Source organism: Nicotiana tomentosiformis, chromosome 10 (genome assembly GCF_000390325.3).
Source record: "Nicotiana tomentosiformis chromosome 10, ASM39032v3, whole genome shotgun sequence".
Taxonomy (NCBI): domain Eukaryota; kingdom Viridiplantae; phylum Streptophyta; class Magnoliopsida; order Solanales; family Solanaceae; genus Nicotiana; species Nicotiana tomentosiformis.
In genome coordinates this window covers 65,863,469-65,877,563 of record NC_090821.1, presented here as the reverse complement: position 1 = coordinate 65,877,563, position 14,095 = coordinate 65,863,469, and the positions used below count along the sequence as shown (strand labels likewise).

General features: G+C 35.7%; 2 protein-coding genes and 1 long non-coding RNA gene across 3 annotated transcripts; 1 reads left to right on the top strand and 2 right to left on the bottom strand.

Moving 5' to 3' along the window:
• The first annotated feature begins 1,404 nt into the window (after nt 1-1,404).
• LOC104104573 (6-phosphogluconate dehydrogenase, decarboxylating 2-like) lies at nt 1,405-3,121 on the top strand. Its single transcript, XM_009612706.4, has one exon. The coding sequence runs from the start codon at nt 1,405-1,407 to the stop codon at nt 2,860-2,862; it is 1,458 nt and encodes a 485-aa protein (XP_009611001.1). The 3' UTR covers nt 2,863-3,121.
• Nucleotides 3,122-5,758: 2,637 nt separating this feature from the next.
• Nucleotides 5,759-6,851, bottom strand: LOC104104572 (protein SOB FIVE-LIKE 1). Its single transcript, XM_009612702.4, has 2 exons — nt 6,529-6,851; nt 5,759-6,438 (listed from the first exon to the last, which is right to left on the bottom strand). The coding sequence occupies exons 1-2, from the start codon at nt 6,539-6,541 to the stop codon at nt 6,020-6,022; spliced, it is 432 nt and encodes a 143-aa protein (XP_009610997.1). The 5' UTR covers nt 6,542-6,851; the 3' UTR covers nt 5,759-6,019.
• Nucleotides 6,852-11,841: 4,990 nt separating this feature from the next.
• LOC138900501 (uncharacterized) lies at nt 11,842-13,854 on the bottom strand. The gene is made up of 2 exons (XR_011411557.1): nt 13,748-13,854; nt 11,842-12,484 (listed from the first exon to the last, which is right to left on the bottom strand). It is a non-coding gene; the product is annotated as an uncharacterized lncRNA (long non-coding RNA).
• Between the last annotated feature and the right edge of the window lie 241 nt (nt 13,855-14,095).

Genomic DNA, 14,095 nt, shown 5'->3' with positions numbered 1-14,095 from the left:
ATTTGAGTAAAGTAGGTAGCTTTAATTCAGTAATCTGTTAAAGTTTTGATCTTTATTTTGTGATAGTTTAGTATTTGATTGAAGATCTTAGCTTTAATTCTTGATTTCTGATATGGGTTTTTCTCATTCTTCATTCGGTTGTCTTGTGGTTTAGTTTTTTTTACTGCAGGATTTTACAGTACTTGCATTGGATCACTTAGGACCCGTTTGGCCATAGATTTTGCCAAAATAAAATTTGGTTTTATTTGGCAAACACATGTTTGGCCATAGATTTTGCCTATATTTTGGCCAAATCCCAAAATCAGCTCTGTAGCTAGTTTTGGGCCAAAATATCACTATTATATTTTTTTAAAATTGCCCCAAACTTTTGTATTTCATAAAAGAACCTCCATTAATTATTTTGTAACGATGTTGCTTCGTCTTCTCGGTCATCCGATATTGTTTCATGTAGTTCATTATAAAAATGATAATTTTGTATCAAATTTATTTATGTTCAGGACTATGGTTTGCGATAATATAATGAATGTTATTGATAATGATACTGTTGGGTATCTGTGATAATTTTTAGAACTTGTGGATATAGGTCATGTTTCATGTTTTTCCAAACCAAACTTCACCCAAAACAGATGTCCAAACACATTTTCATCTTCAAACCAAACTTCACCCAAATCAGATTTTTCAGAATAAATTTGGGAAATCTATGGCCAAACGCTAGCTTAGTTAGAATGCTGAAACCTTCATTTTTTTTTTTTTTTTTTTTTTGGTTTTCCTCTTTTCTGGTTACCTTTCTTTGATTCTTGTTGTGCTTTTGGCCAAAAGGTTTGGAACTTCTCTTTTTATGTTTCATCCAGATCTGATCTATTATGTTTTTGTTGCTTTAGTTTACAATAACTGTTCTTTTCTTGTCACCTTTTGGTAACTTTTTTGGTATTTCTCTGTCAGCTGATTCTATTCTTCCTTCCTGCATCCGGATCCGTTTCACATTTGCTTCCATGAATTGGTTTTGTAATTTGTTCCTATACCCTTTTAGTTTAAGGTATCTGAATTGGTATTTCCTTGATTCTGTTACTGGTTTGATAAGCAGCAAAATTGTGAATGACAGAAAATATAATTGAGTTTAAACCACACGTTGACTTCAATTAGGTAAAATTTGCTCAAGAAAGGCAACAACTTGACTATATGAAGTAGGAATCACGATTTTTGGTTCTTTTATTAGCTTAATTCTAGAAGAAATAACCCATGTGCAAAGTAATAATGAGAGTCGATGTTAGCAGAAATGGTCTCTCAAAATGTGTCCTAATTATCTGTTCTCGTTGTTGCTATAAGCTATTCCTTCTTGTACCTTTTATGCTTTCAGTTTCATCCTAAGGATTTATTTCCCATCCTCTGATGACAGGTGACAGCATGGCTTCTCCGACAAGAATTGGTCTTGCTGGCCTTGCTGTTATGGGCCAAAATCTTGCTCTCAATATTGCTGAGAAAGGATTCCCTATATCTGTTTACAACCGAACCACTTCAAAAGTTGATGAGACTGTTGAACGAGCTAAAAAAGAAGGAGATCTTCCTCTTTATGGCTTTCATGATCCAGAGTCCTTTGTGAATTCTATCCAAAAGCCTCGCGTCACAATCATTCTTGTCAAAGCTGGAGCACCAGTTGATCAGACCATCAAAACTCTTTCGGCTTACATGGAGAAAGGAGACTGTATCATTGACGGTGGTAATGAATGGTATGAGAACACGGAGAGGAGAGAGAAAGAAATGGCTGAGTTAGGACTTCTTTATCTAGGGATGGGAGTTTCAGGTGGTGAAGAGGGGGCTCGAAATGGACCGTCGCTGATGCCTGGAGGCTCTTTTGAAGCCTACAAGTACATAGAAGATATCTTACTAAAGGTCGCTGCTCAAGTTCCTGATAGTGGACCTTGTGTTACATACATTGGTAAAGGTGGTTCTGGCAATTTTGTTAAGATGGTCCACAATGGAATTGAATATGGTGATATGCAATTGATTGCGGAGGCTTATGATGTTCTGAAATCTGTTGGGAAGCTCTCTAACGATGAGTTGCAACAAGTTTTCTCAGAATGGAACAAAGGGGAGCTTCTGAGCTTCTTGATTGAAATCACAGCTGATATATTTGGAATCAAGGATGACAAAGCAGATGGATATTTAGTAGACAAGGTTTTGGACAAGACTGGAATGAAAGGTACTGGTAAATGGACTGTTCAGCAAGCTGCTGAACTGTCAGTTGCTGCTCCTACTATAGCGTCATCACTGGATTCAAGATTCCTTAGTGGATTGAAGGATGAAAGGGTGCAGGCAGCCAAAGTTTTCAAATCTAGCGGGGTTAGCGATATACTTGTTGAACAGTCTGTGGATAAGAAGCAATTGATTGACGATGTGAGAAAAGCACTCTATGCATCAAAAGTATGTAGCTATGCCCAGGGAATGAATTTGATAAGGGCAAAGAGTGTTGAAAAGGGATGGGACTTGAAACTAGGGGAGCTTGCTAGGATTTGGAAAGGTGGTTGCATTATCCGTGCTATATTTTTGGATCGTATCAAGCAGGCTTATGACAGAAATCCAGATCTCGCTAACCTGCTTGTGGATGAAGAATTTGCAAAGGAGGTAGTTGAACGACAGTCTGCCTGGCGAAGAGTGGTCTGCCTTTCTATAAGCTCGGGTATCAGCACACCTGGTATGTCTTCAAGTCTTGCTTATTTCGACTCATACCGGAGGGAAAGGCTTCCCGCAAATTTGGTCCAAGCTCAAAGGGATTACTTTGGTGCTCATACTTATGAGAGGACTGATATGCCGGGGGCATTTCATACTGAGTGGTTCAAGATTGCCAAACTGTCGAAGATCTGAGTTTCTTCTGGTTACATTCTTGCCATTGACCTAATTGAATAAAGTTCATGTTGTCACTGAATCTGGGAAGAGAGATCCTGTGGTATCACATCTTGTCATCTGGTCTCTCAGGTGTTGAAATTTCCCTATGTTTGTTGTGGAGCCTATTTGTATTTCTAGTCCTTGGCAGCTTTTTTCTCGTGTTATGTTTTCCAAGTTGCTGAAAACTCTCATACAAGCAAAGAAAGTATTATCCCTTGTTTTGGATAAAGTTCTTTAATCTTTTTCTGTCCTTACTTTTGCTCTATCTTGACTTGCATTCTCATTTTTCTTAACCATTTAATGCATTTATCTTGTTCCTTCACTCTACATTGTTCGGGTGTGTTACACGATATTTTCTGATTCATTTGAAATATCTGTGCTATTTTACTTGAGGATCTTGATTAACCTCTGATTTTAAATCAGAACCACAGAAGATCTGGTCCAGTATATTTTTACAGCATTTTGTATATGGGTAATTGACCCTTTGATAAGTTGCTTTATATACGGGGATATCCATCTTTTGATCCTTTCCTTTTTGGGAAGTTACATTCAAGTTCCCATGTTGTCTTTAATTAGCTAATATTTGGAAATGTCAGAAGATTTTCATCACCGGATTTCACTTGGAACTAGGGACCTCGTAATTCAACTAATGATCAGTAGTAAATGGACACACTTGGTCCGGTGTTTTCCAGGAGTCTTCTTATATTGGTTGAAGACTTGTATATCAGTGTTGGGATAAGTGTGAGATTTAGAGAACCTCTGGTTTATCTTTAAAAAACAAGTAGTTTAGTATTGGAATGTCAGAAGATTTTCATCACCGGATTTCACTTGGAACTAGGGACCTCGTAATTCAACTAATGATCAGTAGTAAATGGACACACTTGGTCCGGTGTTTTCCAGGAGTCTTCTTATATTGGTTGAAGACTTGTATATCAGTGTTGGGATAAGTGTGAGATTTAGAGAACCTCTGGTTTATCTTTAAAAAACAAGTAGTTTAGTATTGGAATGTCAGAAGATTTTCATCACCGGATTTCACTTGGAACTAGGGACCTCGTAATTCAACTAATGATCAGTAGTAAATGGACACACTTGGTCCGGTGTTTTCCAGGAGTCTTCTTATATTGGTTGAAGACTTGTATATCAGTGTTGGGATAAGTGTGAGATTTAGAGAACCTCTGGTTTATCTTTAAAAAACAAGTAGTTTAGTATTGGAATGAAATGGGCCCAAATAAAGCGAAATGATAGAGGATTCACATCCAACGCCAACTAATCTTTGATTAAGGCGTAGTTGATTGATCGATTGGTAGTAAGTGGACATTAACTGCAAGTATCATACATCCGATCTGGTTCTGCTTATATGGTGCCAATTTTTAAGCTCTGAATACTAATATTTCACATTTGCTGGATTCAAGAACCTTGCCTATATATTTATCAGATTACATAGACTGGGAAAAAAATTAATCAGTCCAATAGTTCATAGCATATATCTAATCATCCCTAAATAATTGGAGTATTGGACTTATCAATTTTAAACCTCTTTCCTTATCCCCCAAAGAAAGAAAGAAAGAAAGAAAGAAAAACACCTCTTTCAACTTTTGTCTGTTCAGCCCAAGTTGGAGTCACTTGCCAAGGAGCAGATGCAGAAAATTCTGCCTTCAATTCTCATGAGCAAATTTCAGTAAGCAGCTGGCCTTACCGAGACTTATTGTCCATGCCTCTGCTCTGCATCTTTATCTATGTCCTTATCCAAGAGTATCCATGGAGCCTGTACATTTCTCCTTTTAATTTCCGTTGCCCTCTACACAGATCGCACTTTTAGAAAATCGTCTGTTTGTAAGTTTCTTATATCTAATTGGGTCAGTTTAAAATGGTTGTGCTTGAGTTAATTCGCTAACTGTTGTTATAGACAACTCGTGTTTACACCTTCAACTTGTTGCAACATGAGACGTGGCTTTTCTAAACATCATCTGAGGACCTCTTCTCGTAGATTGTGCATTTAGCCTGAACTCAAGATGTTTGCTAGCTTATGTGACAGATGTTTGAATTGTCAATTCTGCATATCTTCTCCACATGGTCGGTTGTTTACAACAAACGCAGTGTAATCCCACAAGTGGGGTCTGAGAAGGGTAGTGTATACGCAGACCTTACCCCCACCTTGAAGGTAGAGAGGTTGTTTCCGATAGACCCTCGGCTTACACATTGCAGAGGATCGTGCTTTAATTAAATACAGCACATGTTGTTTAAGTACTGCTGTAACTATGTTGAATAGCTTTTGGATTTGCAACATGATTTGTTCTGCAGTTCATGTGTAATTAGCAAGTCTGATCTCTGAAACCACCACCAAAAATAGCGGATAAAATTTGAGAGATCAGACTAATTAGGTCTTGAACTCATTCCTTCTCATTTACCTTATCCCTTCCCTTTCGTTTGATTCTTTTAGACATAACTTGCTTTTCTTACTACATTTATGTAGCAATTCTTCCTATAAGGTAAGTTCTCCTACCGATAGGTTGAAGCAGCTGGACAACCAACTTAAAGGGCAGCCTGGCACACAAGGCATCCCGCGTTCACGCAGGGTCCGAGGAAGGGCCATGTAGACAGCCTACCCTAATGCAAACATTAATGGCGGCTTTCGCGGCTCGAACCCGTGACCTATAGGTCACACGGTGACAATTTTACCGTTGCTCCAAGGTTCCCTTCCTGCACAACCAACTTAAAGTATCTGAAAACAAGAACTCATAAAAGAAAGACTATTATTTAAAAAAAAAAAATGAAAACATAAGAGCCTTCCACAATTTCCTGCTTCTTTTATTGGAATTCCAATAGCCATCATAGGCTGACTAGATTGAGGAAATTTATCGGTTGAGAAGAAAGATGCAAATATACCTCATCGGCGACACTCTTAAATCTTGACATTATAGGATATGTGATGCATTACATTTGTTGTTCATGAGCCAAGTAGGTTTGCTCAATCTTTTACATGATTTCTTCTTTCACCGTCGGAACTAAAATAAAAAAGTGAAATACTCCCTTCAAGATATCAACCCAAAATCTGATATCAGAAATGGACTAATGGCCGACGGTGAAGAATCAAATAAGAAGGATTTACAGTGATTGTGGTATCTCAGTTTAGCCCTTAATTTCCATGCTTTTCCCTTGTTGAACTGCAATAACCATAACTTTTGCCACTCTTTGCTTTATGACCTGGATCTTCTTTTGCTGCTTTTACATTCTTATCAGATATTTTCTTCTTCGCTTGTCTTTGTTGTTCCTTGCTTGTGAACTTCCTGTTGTCTTCTTCTGCATGCTTGAATTCATGTTTCCGATAACTTTGCTCTACGCTTGTGCTTACTCCTTGTTGACTTGGACCAGATGAAGCGTCAGAAGTCATGGAGTCGTCACTGCCACCACCTTCTTCAATATAATCAAGATTTTTGTATCCCTTCCTCGGAGTTCCTTCATCATCATCGTCGTCGTCATCTTCAACATGATTATAGTCACGATAAGGTGAACCGATATACATTGTCCAACCGGACTCATTACTGCTGCATTCTTCTGTTATACCTCCAAGTTGATAGTTTAGGATACTCCATTACTCTAACTGGAAAATGAAAGGCATTCAAAGAAAAAATAAAAATGACTAACCTTCTTTACTCATTCCTCAATGCATGTTTAGCTAGGTGCAGCACAATAGCAAGATAGACTGGGATTGTAGGATTCTCTTCGTTCTTTCACTTATTAATACTTATCTGTCACACCTGAAATACCATCCTCTTTACTCTCAGTGTCTACCTCATAAATAGAGAAGCAGCTTCTGAAATGGAAATACAAGGAGGGTGTCCCACTCCAGAAATAGGTAAGAATGTGTAACCCCAGTGTTCTTGATTAGATAGAAGAGGTCCTGTTACAGTACTCTTTGGTTATAAGAGCCTTTAAATTCTTTGTCTGTTTCATCCACAAAGATCAGCCTTTCATGTGAGATATATGAACTGAAGCCAACTGTGTTTTGGCGTCTTATATGAGGTTAAAAAATATTTTAAAAAAAGGACCGATGCACTAAGCTCCCGCTATGCGTGGGGTCCGAGGAAGGGCCGGACCACAAGTGTCTGTTGTACGCAGTCTTTCCCTGCATTTCTGCAAGAGGCTGTTTCCACGGTTCGAACCCGTGACCTCCTGGTCATATGATAGCAACTTTACCAGTTACGCCAAGGCTCCCCTCCGAGTTTAAAAAAATATAGCTTAATGTAAAATCCCAACTTCCCCCAATAAACAGTCAAGTTTTTTGCTACTTTTGTTTTGTCCTTTGTCTGCCCTTATCTTTCACCTCATAAAGCAGGCATTTGTCTTTTGTTTTCTTTGGGGGTAAAACTGAAACTCACAGTAAACTTCCTGAAAAACTTTTTGACTTTTGACAGTAGCTAATGAGTCAGCTATGTGATTATAGTTTGTTCAGTACCCCTTTGTGACTGGGGCCTTTGATGGGCAAAAAAGTTATTGGAGTAATCTGTTTTTTTACACTTTACTCATTTCATTTGTTCATCTCTTGCTACTATATCATGATTGGAAATTTGGGTTGTTTGTTGTATAAGTCTGACCTTCCAAGAAAAGGGAGAACTTTGCTCTGATTGTTTATTTCTTGTTAATTGTTATCCTCATGGTAGTATTCTAAAGAGTCTTCCCCACTTATTTTCTTGTTTTTGGCTTATTTTCTGTTGAGTTTAGACAGCAAAGGTCCCTTTGCATATTTTTTTCAGACTATATATATATATATATATAGTGGCCATGAAGGGGAGCCTTGGCGTAACTGGTAAAATTGCTGCCATGTGATCGCACGGGTTCGAGCCGTAGAAACAACCTCTTGCAGAAATGCAGGGTAAGATTGTGTACAATACACCCTTTGTAGGCCGGCCCTTCCCCGAACCCCGCGCATAGCAAGAGCTTAGTGCACCTTTTATATATAGTGGCTATCTTCTTTGATAGAATCTTGATTTTTTTTCTTTCTCAGTTTCTTGGGCTCCATATGGGGGTCAATTGTTTGGAAGTTATAAAAAAATAAGGGGACAACATTTCCTTAGCTGGGGATTTGATTCAACAACTTGTTTGCTTCCATCATGTGTTTCAACATTTAAATTATGGAAATCCAGGCCTCATGTGCAAGAACATTGATGCTTTTTGGATTGCAATTATATGCATGTGTTTTCATCAATATTTTTTTTGTGGAAGTCATTCTTACACATCACCAAAATTCTATTCATAATCATTATCATAAATCTTGGTAATTAGGCACTATCTAAACAGCTCAAAGACAGATAATGGAATAATTATAAAGCACTTAATTATCTGGCAGTATTATATTGAGTCATGGTCTATGGATTTAGCTGTCTTATAATTAATATTAGAAATTTAGAATCAAGTGTAATCATCTTTATGGGTTGCACAAATTGTTCTTTTTTAGTTGGAAATGAAACTTTAAAATCCTATTCCTCAATGTGACAGGTGAGGTTCATGCATTTTAAACTGGCATTATTAGGTTTAATCATTCATTTATAAGTTCCATTATTCTAGCTTTTTTCACTAATAGAAATATTCTTATCAGAAATGACCAACTTATGGCATTAGTCATGACAACACAAAGAGCAAAGAGCCAAGAGCCATGGCCAGTCTGTTAATTTAAGTATATTCTCATTTGTTGCATTTCTTAATGAAAACTGAACATGTTAAGATGAATTAGAACATGGGTAAAGTTAATTCTTCTTTTATTTTAAATTCCCTTTATTTTGTTGTTTGATTGGAGGGACTGAAGTAGTCTCAACATAAAATTTTGCATAACATAATACTCTCACTACCTTTGGTTAGAGGGGTTAGAGAGAAAAAACAAAAACTCGCTTCATATGATTTATGTAGCATTTGGTTGGTCATACAAAAGAATAAGATAGAATGTGAAATAAGAACACATATATATAACTATTTTACAAAAAATCTCTTAAAGTAGGTAATCTCTTTATAATACTATAGTTATTTACTGGATAACAATTCCTAGAATATTAATCATCATATAAATATCCTTTCAGTATTATTTGGTTTGAGGGATAGAAATTTAATCTTTATATAAAACTAATTCGTTTTGATTATACGATATTTGGTTTAAGGTATAAATCCTTGCAATTAATACAACTTTATGGGGATTTAATACCAGAAACTAAATGAAGTATTGCTAATCCCAGTACAAGTTATTTGAAAATTCATGAATTATACAAAATGTGGAACAAGAAAACCCTTGACATAGGCTCATCATCTTCTTTTAGTTTTATGAGTTCATTCGATTTACCTTTTTGACTCTTGTGCTAACTCATGCCTAACACTTAATAGAAAATACAAAAAGAAAAGAAGTCATAAAATGTACATTACCTCCATAAAGTTTGAAAAACAATTTAACAGAATAACCATTTAGATAACGAGAGATTATACATTATCTTTAAAAAGCCACAAAACCAAAGTAGAGAATTAGGTTTTCTTCACGAATCAACCTGAATCAAATATTTTGAGTTTTAATCGCATTGGACTCAAAATTAAATTAAATCTAGCTTGACAACTTTCTAATTGAGCCAATTAAACAGCTCGTGATCATGTGGTTACGGATTAATTATACAACAATATAATACGAAGACTGTAATATAGTCAATGATAATAGAAAAAACTATTATGTAAGGAATCAGAAAAGAAGTCACGTAAACTGAACAAGTGTATTGTGTTAATTACACTCGGTTCCATACTTGCAGTTGATTTACAACCTGAATATCATCTATCATAAGTCATAACAACCATGCAAAAATGATTTTAATTTGCCTATGCATGAAAAATCATTTTTAAAGAGGCTAAACGTGAAACAATTAAGTTGCTAAACACAATAACCATTTATCTCCATTCTCATAAGTCATATACTGTATATGTGCTCATAACGTAGCTTTCATATGGCTTTTGTAAAATCTTTTTATGAAAAATTAAATATAACAAATGGCTTTCTGAACCTCCTAGTTTATGATTATGCTAGGAGTTATATAATCGAGTCATTTAAAAATAGTTAGAGGTAACTCTCAGCTATTTTTAAATGGCTTTCTGAACCTCCTCTGGCGTGACGTCGTCCTTATGGACGTATTACATATCCTACTCGAAAGATCTTGGTAATACGAGTAGGTCCTACCTGCGTAGAGAGAACACCACTTTACTTTTAACGAAAACCGTGATTCTTGGCATCAGAAGACTTTGGTTATATCACAACCTTATTTTGATTTGATTGAACAATTGGATATAAGCTTAAGCATGACATGTTATGCAAGGACCTAATAGCTCCAATTATTAAATCTCTTTTCTCTATTGGACAAATCTAATTTTCTTGTTCAATCAAAAGTTGTCATTCAAGGAAAGATATATACAGAGAAAAATCCGGTCCATGTTTGCTTTCTTGGGGAAAAACAATTCTACTTTGAATATATAAATCAATTATATGGCCAAATCAATTGATATTATTGATCATATAGAGTTGTCCTTGTCCATGTTAATCTTAACATGTAATGTTGCTATTTAATTTGTAAGCCTAAAACCTAATTATCTAAATTACATCATAATTGTTTTTGTTCCACGTCTTTACAATCATCAACTGCTCCTCTGATGATAACGCATATCTACCAATAGTATCCAAGCGTCAATTATGTATTAATAATTTCTTCAAATTAATGATTGTGTTTGCGGTTTCATAATTAGGTACTATAACTAGCCTAATACCTAATTATCTATATAGCTAATAATTCATGAATTGTTTTTATTCCACACATCTTTATAATCATGCAACTGCTCCTATGATGACAACGTATATCCAACTATATTATCTAGGCATCGGATATCCATAATAATTTCTTCAAGTTAATTATATGTTAAGTATTGTTTTGCAAGCCATATATGTTGCATAATTAGATAAAAACTTCTTCTCTGCCGCAATGATTAAATATCAACAGGCTGAACAACTTCTCACTATGTTGATCGGTCCAATAAAAAAAAAATTGCACTACTTTTGCTCCAAATACTTCCTTAAATTTCCCCCTCCTTTAATTTATTACTTCTCCAAATTTTACAAATGCATAAAATTATTTATTGCCATAATTTACAAAGTTATGGTTTCATATGGCTTGGCTTTAGTGTGACGATTTTACAAGTTTCTTCGATTGGTCAAAAGTATTATGTTTGGATTAGTAAAATCTTTTTAATTTGGATTAGGACTAAGGTTTTAAATTCATCTTGATGAATTTTAACAGATTTTTTTCATTTGTTTTTTTTTTTAATGGACACTAAACTAATTGATTACTCTTTTTTCTTTGTACAAATTTAACAGATTGGCCACTATCTCAAGCACGGGAAATGAGCATGGGCCAAGTCGGGAAAGCCTAAGTAGTAAAATTGCTTTACCTGACAGTTTTGAGTCTGAATAAATAGCCCAGTTATGTTTTATTTAGAGATATTTACACAAATAGCCGGTCGGATAAACAGTAAGATGAAGTACACAAATAGCCCCTTAAAGTGGATGATCTTAAAATTTTGTCCCCAACTTCTCCATGGGCAGAACTTCAAGTTTAACAACGGTTGCCCTTGCTTGCCTCATGGGCAATACTTATAACTTTAGACCTTGAAGTTCTGCCCATAGGATAATTGTGGGTCAAAAGTTTAAGATCACCCCAAAAAGTGTCATCTTTCTGCAATTTTTTTGTTTATTCTCTAAACCGGTATCATAGACTACACACTGATTATACATGATTATATTGACGCACACGCACATAGTATATATATATATATATATATATATGGGTTTTGCTAACCTACTACAACTGTGTAGTAGGTTATAACCTATTACAATTGTATACATCTTTCATTTTACTTAAATATCCCTAGTAGCACCCTAACAACACATTATTAGGAGGGACTTTATTGTCTTTTCGTCCAAAATATAAGTCTGCTCAATTCTTTTTCTCTCTCTTTTCTTTTCTTCTCACGTCAATGGTGATACAACAATTAGAAATAAATACTAAATTGATAAAATGGCTATAATCTAAAGACAAAAGATAAATTAGAATATCATTTAGATAAATAGTCCTAACTTTCTCCTTGAATATTGGCATTCTCTTTCAGTTTAGTTTGTCACGCCCCAAAATCTGAAGAGTCATGGCCGGCACCCGGTGCCATACTCGGCCCGAGCGTACCACTCTGTAACTGTGAACTCTGTAGGGGTAAACCTCAACTTAGGCCAATGAGGTAATATTCTGAATCATCTGAAAATAACATCTACAACCAGCAATAATAAACTAAACATCTACATATGGCTGGTAAAGCCATAATACTAATATAAAAAAATGTACAGGACTCATCTACAAGCCTCTAGGGATAACCGAATTGTATCATGGTCGGGACAGGGCCTCGACCTACCCATCAAACCTGTATATATAAAATAGACTTCAAGGTATAGACCTGGTAACTACGAGGAAGTGGAGCTTACCAACCAAGCAAATGTTTGACTTTGTCTACTATGAAGGTCTATCCAGCTGTCTATCAGGACCTGCAGGCATGAAATGCAGCGTCCCCAGCAAAAAGGACATCAGTACGAAATAATATACCGAGTATGTAAGGCAACATGATAACTGAAATCTGAAACTGAACTGATAATATAATAACTGAAAGTACCTGGGAGTCAAATATAATTTGAATATATGCTTACCTGCTGATACTGACTCCTCTCTCTCAATATAGTAAGTAAAATAGTTGTCCGGCCCTATAAGGCTCGGTATGAGTAACTGTTATGCCGTAGTAGTCTCGCTCATAGGCGCTCGGCCATACTAGGCTCTGTATCTCGGCCATTCTGGGTTCGCTCATAGGCGCTCGGCCACAGTAGGCTCGGTATATAACTTACCATCTGTTCAGAGATTGCCCAATAGGGGCCTGCCCACCGATTATAGCTCGATGGTGGTGAAAATATTATTTATATATATATATATATATATATATATATATATATATATATATATATATATATATATATATATATATATATATATATACACTCACTGCTCTTTTGGCTTAAAGAAGACAATACTAAACTGAATATGAAGTCCCGATAAGGGAGAATACTGTAACTTATGAGACTAGGATAATGTACATAAGTTCAGGAATACGAACTTCTCTTTATGCCTCGTTATCAAACTCATGTAATTACGGGATCATGCCAAAATGAAGAAAGGTTTAGCCTTAACATACCTTATCACACTCTTTCCGATCACCAAGTCAACGAACGGCAAGCTTATTTTGTATTAAAACGCGCAACATCTCTCCTATAATCCTTACTTCCTCTAAATTCAAGATAACACCAACAACACAAGAATACAACAATATCAACATGTATACATTATTTTCCAATCTTATATACACCACAAAATACTACAAAACATCCCAACACACCCCAATCTCTTCATACACAAAACAACCACCGTAGTAGTGTCAAACCCGAAAATATTACGACGAATGACCAGCACACCATCCTGCATTTATGTGGTGTTTCTCCACACCCTTACTCCTCCAAAACTTCACAAAATAATAATAAAATACGCAGCCCAACAGCAACACAAAACAGTCTGCTACAAGTGAGTAACTCGAACTCACGACTTCCGATCACCGTCCCATGAGTTCTAACTATTAGAAAATGAATTTATCAACCTTTATTGATATTTAAAAGTTTAAATATGGAAATAAGGTATTTTATTAGCTATTAAATACCTTCCAAAACTCAAATTACAAAGAAAAAGAGATGCAATATAGCGATACTTACATCGTAGAGATCATTTTAATGTTATCGCAACTTGATTTCATGCCCCGGATGATAATCTTGTAGGAAATCCTTGTGGAGAGATTGAGAGTAAAGTTAGGGGTCTTATTTGGTCGTGTTCTCTGGAAAATTGAAGAAGGAGACGAGATAAGGATATAAATATCCAATTTCTTTGAAAAGTCAAAAATGTGCTACTTGGCACCCTATCATTGGCCCTTCTTCATATGCTTATATCTTTTTATCCGGACGTCGTATGAATGAACTGTTAAGAGCATTGAAAACTAGATTCCAAGACCTTCAATTTGATATATAATATGTCTCAAAAAGACCTCTTATAACACATGAAATGTA

Bases quoted from the DNA above. Each gene is read 5' to 3' on its own strand.
- LOC104104573 (XM_009612706.4), top strand. From the start codon at position 1,405: ATGGCTTCTCCGACAAGAATTGGTCTTGCTGGCCTTGCTGTTATGGGC.